The sequence below is a fragment of the Haplochromis burtoni genome, unplaced genomic scaffold, assembly GCF_018398535.1.
Source record: "Haplochromis burtoni strain Fernald_Lab_line unplaced genomic scaffold, NCSU_Asbu1 Contig_70, whole genome shotgun sequence".
In the NCBI taxonomy this organism is placed as follows: Eukaryota; Metazoa; Chordata; class Actinopteri; order Cichliformes; family Cichlidae; genus Haplochromis; species Haplochromis burtoni.
Genome location: NW_024582431.1, coordinates 470,412 through 491,972, shown reverse-complemented (window position 1 = coordinate 491,972; position 21,561 = coordinate 470,412). Strand labels below are relative to the sequence as shown.

Genomic DNA, 21,561 nt, shown 5'->3' with positions numbered 1-21,561 from the left:
TGTCAGTATGGCTGGGTAATTGCTCATTTCTGTCTCAGTTCTCCCACAGACACCTATGTCATCATCATCTTCCTCTCTGCCTTCCCTTCTTTTTGGAGAATAAAGTCAAGCGGACAAAATACAGATAAAACCACTTAAACTTTGACACGCTGACAAAGTTGAGGTGGGCAGATTGCAATGATCAGAATGATTTGCCACAACACCACAAAATGTACAAAAAATAATAATCCGACAAATGTGGGCTGCCATGTATTCTGAGATCTGGGCAGATGTTTGGTGTGCTAACCTGACAATAGCTCCTGTTCCACGTTGATTGCATCCAGCCGGGATGTAGCAGACTACTTTAAGTGAGCCTTATTGTGCGTTTTGTGTTTGAATCCTCAATATTAACGATGTCTGGTAACTCCAGTTAATAGTTTTTTGGTCATGTGACACGTCAGATAATCATGTGTTCACGCTAATCCAGTCACTGCTTCACTCCATTAGCAAATAATCCCGGTTAAAGTTGGCCTTCCACTGTGTGGTGATCCTTATGTAACACCCGTTGCCCCACTTTTTTTTTTTTTTTTTTTTTTTTTTTTTAAATCAACAGAGGACATCTTTTGACTCTTTGTAAATGTTATGCTGATTTTGATCATCTCATATTATTTTGTAGATAGATCGTAGCATTAGAACATTAGATTGGAGTATTAAACATGGCTTCAAATCTTTAAATGTGCTCCCTTTCCTTCTAGGTGATCGTTTGTGTCTTATTTAAATCTTTGTACGGCACAGACTATAATCTTGAACTCTCCTAAAACTCGAGCTCGAGCCAAGCAGGTCTGGATTAATGTCAATGATGCATTTATGCAGCAGTGTAGTTTAAGTACAAATTTATTTGTAAAGCTTTGGGCATTAAGAAAGATTTAAATAGTGAATCAGCGGATTACTCAACTTAAGCAAATTTGAAGGTTCTGCTAATGGTTTTCATACTGTACGCAGGGCAGAGCCAAGGGGTGAACACAGCTGAAAGTCTGAACCACCTCTCTGTCCGGACCTTACACTCAGCTGTAAATCTGTTAGAGGGGCTATGCATGTAAAACTGGAGTAAACATGTGCCTGTTTGTTTCAGCAGAACCATTTTCTTTGACAATCAGCAGAGGGTTACATAAAAAAACAAAATTCTTAAAGTCCTTATGGTGGACCTCTATACTTCCTTGTATATGTTAATCATGAAACTGAATGACCAATATTTGGAGATCAGTTTCTGGGTCGCCGGAAGTAATGGCCTCATGTTAGCAACACACACAGAAAGGAAAGAAGCCCCCAATTACTGCTTATAACTTTAAAACAAAGGGACTAGTATTTAATTTTAATGTTCCCGTGTTCTGTTTTGTTTTTCCTGTGGATGAAACGCAAAGCTTAATGAACTATTTGAAAACAGAACATCTGTCCCAGGAGTGGGGTTCACAGGAAGACCAGCTCTAATGGAAAATAGTGAGTTGGACTAAAACAACAACAGCACAAAGATGTCGTTCCGATTAAAAGAAAAACATCTGAGTGTGACCGTGTAGCAGCTGCATGTTTGAGCCTGCACAAAAAGTGCAACTGCACACCGCCACCCCCATCCCCGCCTAGACCACACCCACTTTTTTTTTTTTCTTTTAAATCCAGAGCTGTAACCCCACGTCACCCCAAACACACAAACGCACTCCTGCCACATCACCCCACTCCCCAAATAACCTTGCGGCCTCTGAGGCTGACCTGTTGTCGTAGCAACGAGCTCATCAGCATTCAGTGTGGTAGGTGGATGGTCAGGACCCGGGTGGAGGGACATATTGTTAGTTTGTCCTGCTGGTGACTCACACTCCGTTTCTGCATATACAACACACCACAACACACACACTCCTGCTCACTCTCTTTTCATACAATTGTTTGGCTCTCTGTCTTTATCCTGTTATTGATTTCATTTAAAAAAGTTTGGTCTAAGTTTTGTTATTTTTTTGTTTTTACTACTTTCTTCCCGATGAGTTGGGTAAATGTATCCATTTATTGTTGAAGCTGACATCTTTTAAAAAATTTGCTAAGTCACGTAAGGGCAATCATTATAAATGTAATATTTATATTTGGTAAATATGGCATAATATGCTCTGTCTCTTTTTTTTAAGTGAATGTCTTGATGATTGATGCAGTTTAAAATGGGAATGTATGACGGCCTGATTCTTGAGGCTTTATTATCTTATGTATGAGGTTGGTGTTGACACGAATAAAGTGGTGAAACCGCAGTGAGTTTGTGTCATTATTAAGTCTACTATAGGTAAGTATAACACTAAAAGACATGAAATGTAATAAAGCTAACTAAAATAAAATATAAATGCAGTTTTTCTTTTGTCAAGAACACCCAGCCCGAGGGAGTGTTGATGCATGTGTTTGGTAAGGGTGTCTACTTAACTCTGAGGGTTTGTATAAAAACTAAACCTAAGAAATGTCAAATGATGACAACTACACTGAAAGAATGAGAAGAAAAACCAGCTGAACAAAAACGAAAGAACAATTAAGAAACACATGTTTGAAACCACATTTGAGTATTGAGAATAAATTAAGCAGGGGTCAGTTTGCCCTTCCACATGGAAGACTTGGTTTAATTAATTAGAATTTTCTCTGCATCAGAAGAGGATGCAAATGTATTTATGTAAAGAAAAACACAAAAATCAGGCACCCGTTGACGATTCAACACGTATTTTCCTTGTAGTGGAATATTTCACTTATGCTTTCACTCCTTAGCAAGCACACTTTATCTCTCTGCAAACAGCAGAGTCTTTAGTGGCTTTTACTCAATGCCAAAGGGTAGAACAGGTTCAAATGCTTCTTGTTTTTCCTCTGTTATCCGCTTGTGTGACTCTCATTTCAGATAATGTGAGAGTCACAGACTTGTATATGAAGCACTGAGGTCTACTGTGCTCTTTACTCGTTAATGCAAATCATTTATGAGTCTGTGCTGTGGTTGGTAACATGATTTTAATTTTAACTAAAACAAAACACTAGGTGTGGGGAAAAATAGTAACTGGATTGAAAACAAAAACTAGACTTCAGACAAAAACTTGAAAAAAAAACATGTAAAACATCTTTTAGGTTTATAATAATAAATAAAATAAAATAAAAATAATAATAATAATAATATACTGCTACAATATAATAATAGTGATAAACTTTTTAAACTTAATCTTAAATCGCCTCCCAAATACCTCCCAAATTATAGTAATAGTTAAGAACTGAAACACAAAGTAAGCTGAAAATAAACATTATAAATAAATAAATGAATAAACCTGCTCTGTAAACCAGCAGAAACAAAAATGTATTGTAAAATACTTAAAATGGAAAAATAAAACAGTTTTGTAATTTTATTACTTTTGGATTTTATGAAATTTTCACATCTTTACTTTTATTACATTAAAAAAAGTTTAGTTTCAGTTGAGATTTTTTTTACTTTCCGTGTTAGCCCAGCTTTTGCTTTCATCGTAATTTAGTTGTACAATTTACTTAAGGTAGCTAAGTTAGAGCAACTTGTTAATTGTGAGTGCACGGTACGGCACTGGCATATATACTACATGAATCCGTTGCAAAAAGAAAAATGAGGTTATTCTAAGTACTGTGCACTAACTTAGCTATATTAAGTAAACTGTACTTTGTATTTTGGCAATTTTTATAGATTTTACGGTTATATTTAGAAGTTGAAACAGGTACAATAAAAACGAATACTGTGACTCAGTACTTGCATGTTGGACTCAAGACATTTCCTATACATTTTTTGCAGTGCTTATTTTAATCAAACTTCACAAGTCACTTTTGTTGGTTTTCCCTTTTAAGCAAAAGTCCAGTTTATATTTTTATTTCAGTTAACCGGTTTTTGTTTTTCCATTTATAATAATCTTGATTATATATATATCTGCACTGTGTTTAACAGGCATCGCCCCCACAGTCCCGATGAGAGGATCCCCCACTGAAATCTACTCCAGTAACATATTGGATTGGTTTTTGCAGTGATTACTGCACACAGAGCATGCGGTGCTTGGTGGGAGGAGGTGTCGCCAGAAGACAGAAACAATAAAATCTTGGGACAAAAATAGACTTGTCTTTGCAGAAGGAGTCTGCTGTTGTTGGGGGAAGCTCGTGGTTCTTTGGTGTTATGCTAATAACGTGCGTGAGTGTGAAATTTCCCGAGACAAAAGATGGGGGGAAAGAAAAAAATAAGAGGAAAATGTTGGGGGAAGGGATGGCGCACAGAGGCATAAGAGGGGAGCCTTAAAGAAATTGGACAACCCCGCGAGACTTTAGTGGGCGTGGACACCGAGGCGAGGGCTTCCTGCTCGGATGAACACGTGGTTCCGTGTCTGCCTTCCTGCTCGTCTGTCAGTGTGTGTGTGTGAAGGTTTCCAGCCCTTCTCTCACTCCTCTCCCTTTCATCCTCCCATACAGCAGACAGCACACCACCTTCTCCTCTCCTTCCTCCGTCCCACTCGCACCTCCTCATCCTCCCGCTACACTTTCCTCCTCTTTGCGACGGGACTGCCGACAGCCAGGCCGCGGTCACTTCAGCGTGGATCAGCTCAGAGAGGGAGAACGAGTGTGTGTATATATGTGTGTGTGTGTGTGTGTGTAAGTGTGAGTGAGTGAGTGCGTGTGCGCGCACCCGCCGGCAACCGGTCCATCCGCGTTATTCCCTCTCACCCCCCTTCCCGCTATCCTGCCTCGTTGCTCGGTCATGACGCTAGAAGCGATCCGCTACCGGACCGGGTCTCTGCAGATCCTCAACCAGCTGCTGCTGCCACACCAGACCGTTTACGATGACATCCGCTCGGTGCAGGACGCTTACGAGGCCATCAAGTCCATGAAGGTACGGGGTTCTTCTTCTCCCCTTTCTCCAAACCTTCTCCTTTCACCCGCTCCCCCAGCCTGCCCTGCACGCCTGCCGCATGTGCATTCAGTCCCGTCATGCATGTGTGGGGTTTTTTGTGTTGTGTTTTGTATGTGTCGGGTCTTTTGTGCTCTCACCGCTGCATGCATGCAGGCACACATACATGTGCTCGCCGCCGTCGGCCTGTATTTTTGTTTTTGGACCTACCTGCAGCATCGTCTCACCTACCTTTAAACCATCCGTTATTTATAGTTTTCACATCATGTGTAAGCGCGATAAAACTGGGTGTCTGCGCTCACTGAGCCACCCAGCCATGAAATATGCCTTCCCCCCTCTCTTCCTCCTCCTCCTTTCTTTGGGAGAGATTATTGATGAATTATTAATGACCTTTGCCAGGGTTTTTTTTTTTGTTCGCGTTTTTTGGTTTTGTGCTGCACTCGGTGACACCTCCAGCTCCAGTTTGTCTCCACACCTGAAATCCTGAAATACCTGAGTGTTCACATACATGTAAGACGCTCAAGTTCTGTAACAGCTGGAGCATTTTAAGGTGTTTATTATTATCATTATTATTGTTGTTATTATAAGAGCCAAGAAGACACTAGACCTTTTGTCTTTGGAGTTGCACACACACTCACTAGCTGTTTGTTTGATCCTTTGTGTGTGTGTGTGTGTGTGTGTGTGTCAGAGTGAAGGAATGTGCCATAAGCAGAGGGGTGATGTCATGTTAATAAAGTCTAATGGTAGTGAGAGAAATGTCTCCAGTAACGGAGATGAGATCATTTTAATCAAAGCTGTCGTGACAACTTTTGGCTCTGTGTTCACCCACTTCCAGCTTTGTGCTGGAAAAACATTGATCATCCTCTTTAAAACTGATGATGATGATGATGATGAACACTACTGTCCTCTTCCTTTTTTCCTCCAGGTGCGCGGGGCTCCGGCCATCGCCATCGTTGGCTGTCTCAGCTTGGCCGTGGAGTTGCGGGCAGGCGCCGGAGGTGACGACCCTGTGACCTTCATCAGGGAGTCTCTGTGTCACCTGACCTCAGCGAGGCCCACCGCCGTCAACATGGGCCGCGCCGCCCGCGAGCTGATGGAGTTTGCAGAGAATGAGAGTATGGAGAAGAACTCTGAGCAGCTCAGAGAAAGGTAGACAACAGTTTGCGGTTTGTTGGTTATGTTTGATATGTTTTGTAAAATAAATGGAGTCACATTTAATTAATCGGATAACAGACAGTATTCTTCTTCGGGTCCTGCACGTCTGTTACTCCGGGACCTGTAGGCCACCTTACACTGATCAATCCCAACCAAAATCTTTGGCTGGTTTCTCAACTTCTAATCTACCTAAAAAAACCTCTCTGTGGAGTAATTGATACATTTCTGCTGTTATGATCAGCGATTCACATGCATGCTGCTGATCCATATTTTTGATGATAGTTTCACATTACTTCCTGGTCTACTGATGGTGGTTTGGGGTCAGAAAACGCAGCAGTGTGCCAGTAAAGATGAGCAGGATGAAGTGCACAACAGGAGTGGGGGATGATGTCTGTATAGCAGTATATACCGGTACTGCATTGTTTCTTTGAAGGTTTGCAGGGGCTCTTAAGGAGTTCCCTCTCTCTTTGAGGTGTTGGACCAATGGGCAGTGATCTCGTGGGTTGCTGGTGGTTAGAGTGATTTTAAATTAATTTTATTTTTTAAAGCATGTTTTCTTCGCTAATGCATTAAAGCAACACTGTTATTATTATTCCCTTTGATGTCAGAGTCTCCACATGTGGCTGACATATGAGATGCACATACCTTCTGTGCTATTTAAAATGAATGTGAGGAGCAGCTACAGTGAAACGTCGGGCGGTGTTTGTCTGTTGACTTTGCGTGTTTGATTTTTAAATTAGAACTTAATGTAAACACGTTTGCAGAGACTCTCGCTCGTCTCATCTCCTGAACTTTTTGTTTCACGGTGTGTGCGTTTGCGAGTAAAAGACAAGTGGAGGACACGCAGGGGAGCTTTTTTACACTCAAAAACGGACTAAAAAAACTGGTTGAACCAAAAAAAAATGTAAATAATCAGGTGAATCTTCTCAGTATCTGTTCAGCTGATGTAAATCCACTTTTAGTCCCTAATTACAGCTGGATAGATCATTCTTCTTTGTTTACGCAAACGGCTCTCACGCCGGCCTTTGTCTTCATGCTTTAAGTGAAAAATAAACTCACAGGGTTTCTGTCTTACCAGCACTGGTAGCTCACTTCTGGATTTTTTTGCATTATGGAGGTGGATTAACAAGTTAACCATGTCCCTGTTAGCCACACACAGAAGCACAAAAATGCTATGGAAAAAAAAGACATTCCAGCCTTTTCCCTTTTTAAGGATATTTGTTTTAATTGTATCTTGGACATCTTGCTTGGATTGTATTACAGAATCGATGGATTGTGTTAATATTATTCTTGTCTGCAACGTACCGTGATCGTATCATGAGTTCTGGTACTTCCCTTGGACTGGTGTTATGTCATGCGAGAGATTACTCCGTTCCCCGGCATTGGCCACGTGATGGACAATCAGTTAGATAGTCGATGACTGACAGATGTTCTAGATCTTCTACAGGCTTATAAAGAGTTCACCTGATCGGAGAAACGCTTTGTGTGGTCTGGTTTATGATTTCAAACCCAAATCAACATGGCAGCTTAAATGAAAACTTTCTCATAATGGACAAATGTATTTTTTGAAATCATTTGGTATCACAAATAATCCATGCAGTTGTTGAAGTTATCTTTATTTGAGATGGACATTGACTAGTTTTACAGATTTTCAGTAGTTTCCACCAGACCGGTTTGCGGTTTGTGGCCTGCTGTTAGGCACACAGTGAGAGCTTGGTTCATGTTGTTCGCAGTAAGTCGGTCTTGGTTCGAGTTGGACACTGCTAGAGGTGCCATTTAACTTTTATGGAGAGAATTTTCATTCTTGTGGGTCTTCTGCTTTCATTAAATGATGACCTCCAGCTTACACTGGGGCATTTTCCAGCTGAGAGTGACAAGCAAAGAATGAGAATTGGCACTGCCAAACCCTAAAAAAGGTGAAGTGCTGTCTTCGGGTCTGGGAAAAGTTGCAGAAAATGGATTGATGGATGTGTCTGTGTAGGCTTTCATGACATACAGTGGATTCCTGAATCCCAGGTATTTTGAACTCGCACCCACACCTCGCCTTATGTGACCTCAATAGCTCGCACAATGGCGGGGTGGGGCAATATCTCAGAGGTTTTAGTCGTCGGCCACGGTGATGGTAATTACCCAAACCACCTTGGCTCATGCAATGACTCGTGTGACCAAGATTGGGTTAACGGCTCCTAGAAACGCCTCCAAACAGGACAGACCCCACTAGGGGTTTATGACCTGGGACTCTCTGAAAGTTACGCCTCTTATCCAAGACGTTTCTTCAGTTCTAAAACGTCTTCAACAAAACAAAGACAAAAAAACTCCTAAAGACATCCAGTTACCTTCTTTCCAACATTTGAGGCGGGAAATAAGCCACGTGGTCTTTGGGTCCTAACAATGATTCAAAGATTTGCAGATTTCCTTGTTTTGCATAAAGTAGTGGGTAACTTGCTGGAAATGCAGAGCTATGTGGACACATGCCTTCACTCTGTGATTTGCACATCTGCTAAAGAATGGTACAAATTGTGAATAGCTGGCTTTGTAAAAGTTTCATCAGGAATAAAAAAACATTTGCATTTTAAAAACGTTCATTTTCCTAAAGGATTCACAGACTTTATGCTGTTGAATGCAGAAGCAAAATTGCCAACTGATATTGACTGATATTAATATTTGGCGATATCTGACATCAGGTGAGATTTTCTTAATTCAGACATGCGTAACAAACACTTCACTTTTTTTTTTTTTTATGTGTACTTATTTATGAGTCTTAATATATCGGTGCTGTTCAGCAATAATCGTTTTTTTTTTTTGCCACAGCAAGTCATGAATTACTCGTTTACACTCAGCCCGACTGCTCGGATCAAAGAGTTTCCTCTGGTAGATAAACTATGCAGCATCAATGCTCATAACATGATTGAATGGCGTTTTTTTTTGTCTGTTCTTTACTTTTTCCATTTTCATTTATTGGCCATCATAAACGTCGATACGAGCATATCCGCAAATAGTAGGGCTGTTCGATATAACGATATATGTCGGATGACGATATAAAAACGTCTATCGTTTCATTTTATGCTATCGTTTGTTTCGTGGTGTCGCAAAATAAACTGTTCACGGCAATAATTTTTTCATCGTTTTGATGGTCACTGTAGTGGCTATATTAATTTCTTAAAGTTCTCTCTTTCTCTTATATTTAATATAACCACACTACAGACGGACAAGCACCTGTTTTTATGGGTTGTCGTTAGCAACAACGACGGTAACACCATCGCATGTCCGCTTGTTTATTTTCCACATAAAACTTTCACAATAAAGCTCAAGATCCTGTTGAGAATTTTCAAAATAAACGGAATCACGTGAAAAAGTATGCAGAGTATTGACGGATGAGAAGCAAAAAAAAAAAAAGAGTCGTCAGGTGCTAAAAAATAAACGTTAGAACAGGCCCCAGAACACGCCGTGTAATAAATACTCACAAAGAAAACGGCGGCCGTTACAACCTATGTCTAAAAATGTATAGTTTCATGCATCGGTTAAAACACTCGACTCCAGCTACATGACGCCCAGCTGGAAACACTTCACCTACCTGAGATTCACAGAATTTACAGAAAATATTAAATTTTTTGTGATTTATATCGTTATCGGACGATAGATGTTTTATATCGGGATATGAGATTTAGGTCATATCGCACAGCCCTAGCAAATAGTTTTCTCTTTTACCTCAGAAGGGTTAAATGAGAATACAAAAAATAAATGAAAAAGTAAAGCTAGTGTCAGCCACACCAATATATCGGTCAGGCTCTACTGTCAGCTTTTCAGTTGTTTGCTCTGTATGAACTTGTTCTGTTACATGAAATCATCTCGGCTCTTCAGTTTTCCTCCTGAATGGTGTCTCCCGAGTTAGTTGCTGCTGTAACACTTCCTCATTTAACACCAGCTGCAGGTGTCTTGTTGAAGAAGTTGCGGAAGCTATCGGATCAGTTGTGAAGTGAAAATTGGAAAGCATCAATAGTATACATTTTTGCAGCTTATTAGTGTTAAAACCAAATTATCAAGTGGTAATTTTTACAGGGTTCACTTGTTAAATAGTGATTGAATAGCAATTTGATTCGTTTTTATTTTCAGACAAGTGGAAAAGAACACGTGTGAAAGGCATTGGTGTTTCTTGGTGACGGAAAACGTTCAGTCTAGGTGGATGATGTCTGTCAGAGGCAGATGATGCAGCTTGTTTTTGACAGAAGGGAGTGATCTACTTTACAGTAACCCCGGCCTCAAGGCAGCGATTCACTTAAATTTGATGCAGAAAGCTACGTAGAGTTAAAAGAAGAAAATGCTGGTGCCAAAGCATGAATCGATATTTACTGCGGTTGCACCAATACATGCATTTCATGGTAACTGTTCCAGTTAAGAAGCAAGTGTTTCAGTTCATCAGTCACTGGCCTCTATGCTTATCAGTGATTGAATGTTTTCCTGACTTTCGTGTCAGTGGGCTGAACATAAGGGGGCCCTCGTCTTCGTCACTGTTTTTAGGTCAGGGATCAAAGTAACGCCATGTCAGTCGTTAGCATCCACTCAAAGGACCTTTAAGCTGGTATTGTGCAGCACGCTCGTTATAATTTGCTTTCAAGGAGTCAAAAGGTCTCTTTGGACATTGGCTGCTTTTTCACTCTTTTTGCACTTTTTAGCTGAACATTTTCGGAGGTTTGTTCGTTAAGCCACTTGGAACACTGACTTACGAGTCATTCGAGCCCTGTCCAAACAAAGTGTCCCTTTAAAGACTGAGGAAACTGAAAAGGTGACTAGCTCTCTTCCTATGTGTTAAATAAATATGTTAGATTTCCATTACAAAGCAGTGAGGCACATTGCTTGGGGTGACTGTAGCTCAGAGACCTGGTCAGGTAGAGCAGGTCACCCACTAATGGAGAGGATAGTAGTTTGATCCCTGCATGCCACATATCCTTAGGCAAGGTACTAACCCCAAGTTACTCTCTGAGTGTGAATGTTAGATGCAAAGCACTTAAGCATAGAAAAGTGATTGTGTGACTGGGTGAATGAGGCATATTTGTATAAGGTGTACAGTAGAAAAGCTCTATATAAGAACCTGTCCATTCATCTGAGAATAAGTTGGGCTAAAGAGAAACACTGTAGTGGTGGAGTGAAAGACCTAGCAGGTAACCATGGAAGATTTATGTTACTTTAAACTTGGTGTGGTTTGAATTGTGGGCCAGTCTCCAAAAACACCTGTGCAAGTGTTTACTTGATAATGCGTGTCTGCAAGGTAAGAATCGAGACTGTGCAGCAAGAATAATGTAAGAAAGTGAGAGAAAATGAGGGAGATGTGGCACAGCTATGGCAGAAAAAGAGAAGGAACAGCATGAAGAAAAAGATTGTGTATGAGAAAAGCGGAGAAAGCAAAGTCATGACAAACAGAAACACAAAGCCGTATTGCTCCTGCAGATATGATGGACACATTGAGCCCACAGTGGCAGACATATATCCTCTTCTCAATTCCCACCTCTTGTGGCCCCCCTCCTGCAGTGTAATTGCCTGGATCGAAGACATGCTGGAGCGTGACGTCAATGACAACAGGAAGATCGGTAACTATGGAGCTCAGCACATCCTTTCTGGCGTCCCCAGGGACTCGGTGACCATCCTCACACACTGCAACACCGGCTCGCTGGCCACAGCTGGATACGGGACGGCGCTGGGTGAGACTGGAGCGCTGGCTCTGAATGAGAAAAGAAGGTGGTTGTTGAAATATTTAGAGCACTGTAACTGATACGAGTCTGTGTGTAGGCGTGGTGAGAAGCCTCCACGCGCTGGGCAGGCTGAAGCGCGTGTACTGCACAGAGACGAGGCCGTACAACCAGGGGTCCAGACTGACGGCGTACGAGGCTGTAGCGGAGGGAATCCCTGCCACGCTTATAACAGACAGCATGGCAGCTCTCACCATGAGGGAGATGGACATCACAGGTGTGTGTTTGTGTCCCATCACGTCTCCTTCACTTCACTAAAACCTCACGTTTTTTTTTTTTCTCTTAAGACTTCCTTTCTGCTGTTTTCTCCCTCAGCTGTGGTGGTGGGTGCAGACAGGGTGGTTGCTAACGGTGACACAGCCAACAAGGTCGGCACGTACCAGCTGGCCATCGCCGCTAAGCACCATGGGATACCTTTCTATGTGGCGGCACCCAGCACGTCGTGTGACCTGAGTCTGGAGAGCGGAAGGGACATCATCATCGAAGTGCGCCCCCCCGAGGAACTCACTTCTATAAACGGGGTTCCCATCGCTGCCCCAGGTAAGGCGTGAGAGATGTCTGTGCAGAGAGAGCACTTAAATAAGCGCGAGCTCGGTAGAGTATCGACAGGAAAGCATCAAGGTTGGAGAGGAGATGAGCTTGGCCCAGTTCCAAAGTCAGCCCAGAGGCTTAAGCACCGAACACACTTAAATTGGCATCACATGAAACGTAAGTGCCAGAGTGAAGGAGGCTGTTAGCTCATATGTCCTGCACAGAGGCGCCCTGTGGCCACTAATGTGCACACAAAGTTCTTCTGTCATCGTCCTTTTTATTTTCTCGCCAGGTTTTCTTTCTTGAACTTTCTTGCCTGCCATTTATGCGTCTTTAGTAGTCAGTGGCATGATAGAGATAAGAGAACAGAGTCATTTTCACACATGCACCACCGCCCACAGAGGTGTACGTGACACCGCAAATGTCAGACGCATTCAGGTGGGACTTTAACTGGTTTTTAACCTCTCAGCTCTCCAGTACAAAGTCTGTGTGATGTCATGTGCTGCTGAACAAATTATGGAGCTAACAGTCCGGCGCATTCAGTGCTAGTGAGTGGGTGTCATGTGTCTAGCTGCCTCTACATGGGGAGCTCCTTTCAGCTGAACCGCATGCATCTGAAGCAGACTGTTTACTGCTCTGCGCTGCATTACAGAAAGAACAACTGTGCAAAGCTGGCCAAAGTTCATGTGTGGAAATGGCCTGTGCTTGGACAGAAACACAGTGGAAATGTGTGAGGGCAAACTAAAGCCTGGATTATCAGTAAATATATTAATGCTATGCACTTTGGAGTGCTCAGAGCAGCCCTACTGAGCTCAAGTGCCCATATACCTTACGGCTGAAGCCCAGGTTTGAGTCTGACTTGCAGCCCTTTGGACCTGAGCCTGAGTCTGTCGGGTCAAACCTTGAAAATGTATTTTAGTTGAGTTTGTGAGAGCTTAGTTGAGTCATTTAATCTCTAGGTACCCAGTGACATCACAGTAATTGTGCTGAATTAATGAGTACACAGGCCCCCGGGGACGAGGATGTGTGCTTGCACATTCGTTTTTTCCACTCTTTAACTTTCCCCACAGACTTTAATAATTATGAATTAACCTTTAGTTAAGGTTTTGGTGTACTAGAACCACACTGTTGCAGTCGTTAAACATTCCTTTACCACAGTAAAGAAATGCGTAACGAGCAGTGTGGGGTGTAGTCCTGCTGCTGTTTGAAGGAATAATAAACCCGAGACAGAAAGCAGGTTCAACAAACTCTGAGTCTAACTGTGGGAGACTCTGAATATCCAGAAAGGCTGATCAGACTTAGTTAAATCAACTCTGAGTATGTTCACCCTGATTGTAGCGCGATTAGGGAAAGAAAGCTATCATCAGTGGAGCTCCGATACTATGATTTACCCCGGCGACAGGTAAATATAGAGCACAGCCTCCATTTTAATCCAGTGTACTGAGAAATATGAACACATTTCACTTAAAACCATGATGTTTAGTTTAAAAACAAGAGGGCAGTCCACTCAGCGTCCACTCAGTCATCGCTTACCCACTTTCAGTTTGTATTAACAGGAAAAGACGGAAAACCTAACACAAACGTACATTTTTAAAATGATTCTGCTTCTGACCGGGACAAAAATGCAGTAACAGCAACTGTAAATAAGAGTATGTTTTATTATGACCTACTTGTAGTTTTTGTACATAAGTAAGACTGATTCGGGTCTTTTCGAGTGGAAAAGATGTCAAACTTTAAGCTTTTTGGGCGTCTGTTTTGCTTGGCAGTATTTAATGATAATTTAATCCTAAGTGTGCAGACAGTGTTCGAAAACTCACATTAAGGCACATTATTTCAGACAGAGTCTTAAAGTTATTCAAGCCTCTTTTTGACTCAGGAATCTTCACATCTTCAATATGACGAGACTGTTTTTCATCACAGCAACAGATTGCGACACATGATTATTCATATTGATGATAGATTTTTATTTTTTAAATCAATCTTCATCTTGTTGTTTAAATCAATGTTTAAACAACTGACAAGGAGCACGTTGGGCTCAGTGTCAGACCGTTCAACTGGGTTTTAATTCTCAATATTCTGTTCAGTACAGCTAGCTTACGCGTTAGTGCACTTGCATTATAATAACCTGTGAATTGTGTTGTGTGACTAACACCTCATTCCCGGACGCTTCCTGCAGGTATCGAAGTGTGGAACCCGGCCTTCGACGTGACCCCTCACCAGCTCATCACAGGGGGCATCATCACAGAGCTGGGAGTCTTCCTCCCCTCTGAGCTCCAGGCGGCGCTCACCGGCCGCCTCACTGCCCTCTAGAGCCACTCGGCTCCTCCTGCTGGTCCGTGCGCACCACTGCACGTTTACGTCACACTAAGAGACACTTTCTCATCATCACAGACGCCGCACAGTTGTATTTCTAATTGAATTTTGTTCAATACACAGTCACTGTTGCATTCAGTGGTGCACACAGGGGAAAAAAAAATCTTGTTTGTCACTTTTCCACATACACAGCTACATAGAGTCTCACTGCAGGGAGTCGAGTAGCCACACACGTGCGGTCTCCCCTTTCTTTTAAATCCCTGTTCTGTCTTTACCTTTCACCTCCAAAGCTTTCCATTGCATCTGTCATTGTCTCTTTCAGCCTCTCTCTCTTTCCAAATGGCTTCTGTACCAACAAAAAAAAAAAAAGCTCAGCTGGACTCGAACCCAGAAATTCAATTTGGCAAACAAACCTATATGCGACCTTACGAAAGTCACATTGTAACAACTTAAAGAATAAAACGAAAGCCTAAATAGCACGACTGGTTCTTTAATTTGAAACAAGTCGTGGTTTCTAAAATGCTGCTACCTACTTGTAAATATATATATCCTTGCTGGTAGTGTGTACATATGTAGAAACTAACCCCCGCTCGTGAAACGCGCCGCTTTTTCATCCAAATAAGCGGTTATGTAAAAAATACATTTCGCATCTAAAAATGTTATATTAACATTTCATTTCTTTTGCTCAGTGTAGGAACTTTTTTGTAATAGACAAATTCACATTTTTAGCTCATAGTCTTAATATGGAAGAATTTTGTGTGTCAAAATAATTGAACGATCGGTCACGCTAGTCAGCTGAAGCCTTTAACGTCACATGGCTACTTTTATACCTCACTCCTTATTTGCGTTTTGCTCTTCCCAGTTATACTGTATCATACCACACATGTACTCTCATAATAGACTTGTATAAACTGATCAGCCACAGCATTAAAACCACTGCAGAAACGGGTCCAGATCGGTCTCTTTCTGATGCATCCCGCGGCCGCTCGATCAGATTTAGACCCGGGGAGTTTGGAGGCTGGTCAGCACTTTGGGCTGCCTGTCACCCTTCTCTGTAAGGAAGAATCATTAAAAAAAAATAGGAGTTAAAGGAGTAGTTTGCCTCAAAATTAAGGTTTAGTTGTTGGCTTGTGTCCACATCAGTCAAGACTTTAAAATAATTTTTCGATGTCAGCTTTCCTGCTTAGAAACGAATCTCTCTCCAGATGGTGCGTTTAACTACATCAGCCTCAACACACGAAAAGCTGCACAAAAAAGGATTTTTACTCTCACACTTCCTGCTCTGCGTGACGCAGCAGACGGACACAGCTGACAAGTAGAAGAAAGAGATAGTTGCTTTGATTTGACTCCAAGCTAATGGTTAGGTTGCTCTGTGACCACAGTGTCATCATAACAAACCGCTTTGCTAACACATCCGCCTTGATGGCTTGTTTTAACATTGGGTTAAGCAGCCTAATGATTATATTCCAAACCATGTGAGTGAAATCTCCAGTGTTCAGTCCTTTGCTGCGTGTCATACACCCACATCTCTGCCTTTATGTCAAGCTGCTCTTAACTGCCAAATAAATACCAAAATACTCTTTTAATATCTCTGTTATTTTGTGTGTTGTTAGTTTGTTTTGCCACTAAAGTGTGGAAAACAAACCAATGCAGTTTTAAAGCCCTCCAGTATTGACACCGTGATGGCGTTTCAAAGTGTCAGAGACACAAAACTTAGTCTAAAGGTGAAGTCTTAGATTTCAGACTAACTAGTTGGGCCATACAAACCTGAGAGACTCACAAATTTAATGTGGGGGTGAGCAGGAGCTGACTGTCTCTTTTTGTGGGGGCATGAACTACTCCTTTATGATGGAGGGCATCTTCTGCGTTATGTACTTTTACGCCACCACCAATGAGAATGTAACATTTAAGTCGTATAAATGTTGTTTTCGTTTGGGGCCGGACGTCAGACACTCAGCCACTTCTTGCCTTTGCGCTCACCTTCGAATGTGTTTCGACCGCTTGGACTAAACCCTCCTCATAAACTCCCAGACATGCTCGCGACTCACCGAAATCTGTACCGCGAGCGACTGAAAGCAGGTCGATATCAAGAAGTACACAAAGGTTTTGTTTTTTTTTCTCAGAAGTTATTGTTTGACATTTCTGGCCCCTGAGTTTCTTTTCTCTATCCTGATGAAAGAACAGGACTATAAAGGAAAAATGAATTTCATAATGGTAGGAAATGCCAAACTCGTCTAGTGCTGAAACTATTTGTACAGGAAAAGAATGAAAATCGTAACAATATAGCAGTTGTTTAAAGGGAACCTATTATGCTTTTTTCCATATTTTTATTCTTGGGCTCTAGTAGAGTAGATTTGAATGATTCACAGTTAAAAATAGTTCTTGTTTATTTTATTTATCCTCCAGTTCATATGCCATCTGAAACAAGCCATTTTAGCTCCTGTCCATGGAAGACCTTTAAGAAATCCCTTTATGAGCATCCAGCATTGTAACAATATGTGTGCATTTATAACAGAAAATAAAGCATTTTCACACAAAATACTAGTTGAAATTTTACACCCAATATTTGGACCGTCCTTCAAGTTAGTTGCCAACTTACTAACTGATAAATCCAGCATCGTTAGGCAGACTGACTGATGCAAGCCTGTGTTTGAGGTCTTGTATCGTGATTTGAATGCACTGAATTTTTGCCACCTGGCCTGCGAGCTTACGGTGCATTTGTCGTTGCGAGAGGCTTCGTAGAAACATCCCAGACGTCTCTTATCTGCGTGCTGACACCTAATCATTTACCCAAAGTCACCAGGTCCACACTGTTTGCTGCCTTACAGGTGCAGCCTGATTGTAGCTTACTGATGTAAGGCAGTAGTCCCCTCGCTCCGTCCTTCAACAGAGTTCATATCGTGTTGCCAGAGTGCTTAAAGGCTGAGGCAGGCAGTAATATTTTTTTGTGGTTATTAGACAAAAAATCCTTTAATAACCTTTCAGCATATTGTAATTCAAGTGCTCTCAGAGGAAACCAGACCTCTGAACCATCTCTTCACTCTGTTTTCAGGCTTTATTAGATCTAGCCTACGTCTTTGTTCAATCACAGGCCTAATGGCTCCTCTGCAGATGTGCAGAGGAGTCCTTTGCACATACTTCAGATTGTGAAAAGTAGCAGAAATTCCTGAAGGAAAATATGATTTTCAAAATTCACAGCTTGCACTGCGTCGCAGTCTGGTTTTTTGTTTTGTGGTTTTCCTTGTATATTACCTGAAACTCGGCCATAGCAATTGAATGGTAACATTTTTGTTTCATTTAAAAATACAAAGCCCGATGGCATGTTGAAATCTCAGACTTGCCTGTTGGCGGCGTGTTTTATGCCTATTCAAACATTTTTGCCTCGTGCAGAAAGAACAAAACCTTGTTAAAGACGCCCTAAAAACACAGACAGCGTTTTGATTTTTATGCTCCGTGTCAGAAAATGCTATCCCACTCCCACACACACAGTGTCACCACTCTTTTGTGAGTGAGTGGATTTACCTGCACACTCATATAATGGTGAAATGTGTGCATATAAACACACATGAAACGTGATTGTACTCCTATGTGCGTCAGTCAGTTTCAGTGTAAATGGCCGGAAACTGCGGAGATGGCTCAGCTGATGCAGAAATGAGCGGAAACGCGATACTGTAATTACGCAGGGTTATGACTAACATCAAGGTTGAAAAGCAGTGCTCTAGACCAGCATGGTAATGTGCATGTAAATGCATTTACTGACTCGATTAGAGAGATGTCAGAGGTCTGGCCACAGGCACCACCACCTCACACATTGACTGTCTACTACACAACTTCTCTACTCTACAGGACCACAGGGAGGTTCTGAGAAAACATCATTTAAAAAAACAAAACAAAAAGCTTAACATCAATAATTACGACAGTGTCTATTGTCTATATCTTAAAATATGCTGTAATGTAAGCTCATTTCTTCACTTTCTTCCTCATCAATCATCACCTCGCTCACCCATCAAACCTCAACTCACAAAGATGCTGGTAGGTCACACGCAAGTGTTAAAAAATTTCTTTCGTTTTGTAAAGTCAAAGACTTCATGCTTTTTTGGGGGGGGGTGGGATTTTAGACAATTTTCCTGACATATGTAGCAATTTTATGGCCCGTTAGATGCGCCGCCTGTCATTTCTGTTTAAGAGGTACAAGATTTTTGTTTGTCTGTAGGTCATGATTATAACTGTTCTGCTGTGGTTTGTTGGTTTATTTCATGATTTCATTGTGATTCCTAGTGACTAGGCCATTAGAGCACCACACTGGGGAGGCCTCCTCAACCATACGCACTACCTCTCCGTCTGCCTGCACGGACTCGAACACTGAAATGCATGAACACAAGCACTTAATGCGCCAGCCTGCAGCAGAGCAGATTGACAAGGTTGATGAAAAGAAATATGGGTTACAATTTTCACTCGTTTGTATCTTGAACGCTAAGTGACAATTAATTTGTGGCGGTGCTTTTAGTTTGCCAAAGTAGCCTAGATTCAGGCTCGTCTGTTATTTTAGGTTGCAGTTGAATTACAATACCTTGCAGATGTCTCGAGTTCTCCCTCATTTCTTTATATTTCACTTCTAATAAGCCACATTTTCTTGTTGGTTTTTTTTATTTTATTTTAAGTGGTCTTGAGTAATAGTTCTGTAGGCTTTCTAAAGGTCTTTCAAAGTTCTTCTTGGGACATTGGCTGCTACATAAAATAGTAAAATGGTATATTTGCCCCAGCAATGTGATTCCCGAATAGCTGTTAGCCAAAAATTTTGCACATCTCAGCATGGAGTGCTCTGAGTTCTTAAAAAATTTGAGGAAAGTGGACAAAAGAAGAAAAGGCCGGTCTGTAGAAGTGTCTACAGCAGAAAGTGTTTTTTGTCTTATATACTTACATATTTGTTACCATGTTTTCATAAATTGGTGCAGTTATTTCCAATTTCTTAGCAAGATGTAAAGAAATGAGGGGTGACTTTTGCACAGTACTGTATTTCTGTATTATGGATTAATGCTTTTTAAGCAGCAGCAATATAATGCCGTATTTTAAAAAGCGATAACGCATCCCTCTCCTTCCAAAAAGGCCAAAACATGGATAATAATGAGGTGCCAAAATCCAGCGCCGCCTGTCTCGTACTTTCCAAGTTGATTCGATTAATCATAGCAGATGTGTATGCATTATAAAGCGATTGGTGCAGTCTGCATTTACCATGGAAGGAGTGTTGTTCAGATGGCCTCTTTAAGTGCAAGTATGTTGTTGTTGTTGTTGTTGTTCTTGATAATCACCTGGTCTGGGTTTGATTTTGTAACATGTGGAAAGTGTTCTGAACTGGGTTTTTTTTTGTTTTTTGTTTTTTTTAATATATTTACGTATATGAATATAATGCTGTAAAGTGCAGTCATAAATTAAGAGATTTCTCTTTCACATCAATAAAGGAAAGAAGTAAAACCACAGCAAAAATGCACAAGTAGAATTTGCCTTTTTGTCATTTATTGAGCAAAATTGTGAATACATGACAGATGACATAAAAAGTAACCAAGTCTTTGGCCTCAGAGGCGCCGATGAGCGGGCTACTATCACCTCACAACAAGGTTCCTGTTTTGAACATGTGTGGGTTTGATTTCTCTCTCCAGAGCATTTCATTCCCAAATACTTGGTCTTTGTCATATGTTCACTGGGAAACTGAGGCCTTTTTGTTAGCAGGCCTCCCGTGCAGGTCAAATGTGTAACCAGTGGCTGCAGGATTTTTCTGCAGATTGTTCTGTGAAATTTGGCAGACTGGGGGACATGGGATAAAATTGCTGGGATGGCAGTCCTAGAGGGACAGGAGTTAACAATTCCACCTCACAGCAAGACGTCTATGTTCAAACTCAAGTTAGCTTAAACGCTTCCTTCAAGTGTTTAAGTTAACTGGTGATTCTAAACAGTCTGTAGATGTGGACTGAACAGACTATGGCTCTCTTTTCTTTGTGTTAGCTGTGAGGGCCTGGCAACCTGTCCAGTATGTGCTACCTTTTTTTTCCCCCTCACAGTGTCACCTGGGATAAGCTCCATGTCCACCACAACCTTGAAATGGAATAAGTGGATGAGTGTATGGCCAGCCAGCCACACGCTGTTCAACCAGCATTTGTCACAAGTCAGTCACTGTGGTTGTGTTGGTCCCTTCTGCCACAACAAAGAAATCATCAACAAAACACAAATATCCTTAGTTTTTGTGCTAGGTTTATTTTTCAAATCTCTTGCCAGGCTCAGTGGGCATCCACTACCGTTTATGGCTTCAAGGACTCTTTTGAACTTGGAATAGCGATAGCAGATGTCAGAGGTGTAAAATAAGACTGGTTCCACCTGTCCCTAAAGTACTGGACCTTTAAAAAGGATAACAATGCTAATGACACAAAACCACTAAGGAGTGATTTAAAAAGAAGAAATGGTTGGTCATGGAATCGCTTAAATAAGGTAAGCACAAATGGCCACATATTTTCTAACAGCTGAATTAAAACATTGTTAGAGGTTACAATGAAAATATCACATTATTACATAGAAATCCACCTGAATCAAGGTTTAAGTTGCTCTACAGCTTTGTCACTGCCAGCCGGACAGTACAGACTGTGCAGTCATTTGCAAAATGCAGCAAAAGACTCATCGCCCCGAAATGCAGAACTGATCGCCACAGTAAATCCTTTGTACCGGTGGCAATAAGACTGTACAGCTCTTCCTCACTCTGTAGGTGATTTTCCTGAGACTAATACCAATGTTATTCTGTTCCTTTTCAGACCGTGCAATATCACCCAACAGTACCTTATTGAATATTTGTTTCATCTCCCCATCATACGCTGCTACTCCCTTTATTCAACTACACAATACTATGTCACCTTCTAGAATCGCCTGCACTGATAGTTAAGT

General features: G+C 41.5%; 1 protein-coding gene across 1 annotated transcript; it reads left to right on the top strand.

The window, feature by feature from the left end:
- Positions 1-4,144: 4,144 nt before the first annotated feature.
- Positions 4,145-20,128, top strand: mri1 (methylthioribose-1-phosphate isomerase 1). The gene is made up of 6 exons (XM_005925091.2): positions 4,145-4,873; positions 5,817-6,040; positions 11,573-11,742; positions 11,831-12,007; positions 12,106-12,330; positions 14,498-20,128. Exons 1-6 carry the CDS (start codon positions 4,742-4,744, stop codon positions 14,629-14,631), a joined length of 1,062 nt encoding a protein of 353 aa, XP_005925153.1. The 5' UTR covers positions 4,145-4,741; the 3' UTR covers positions 14,632-20,128.
- Positions 20,129-21,561: the final 1,433 nt, after the last annotated feature.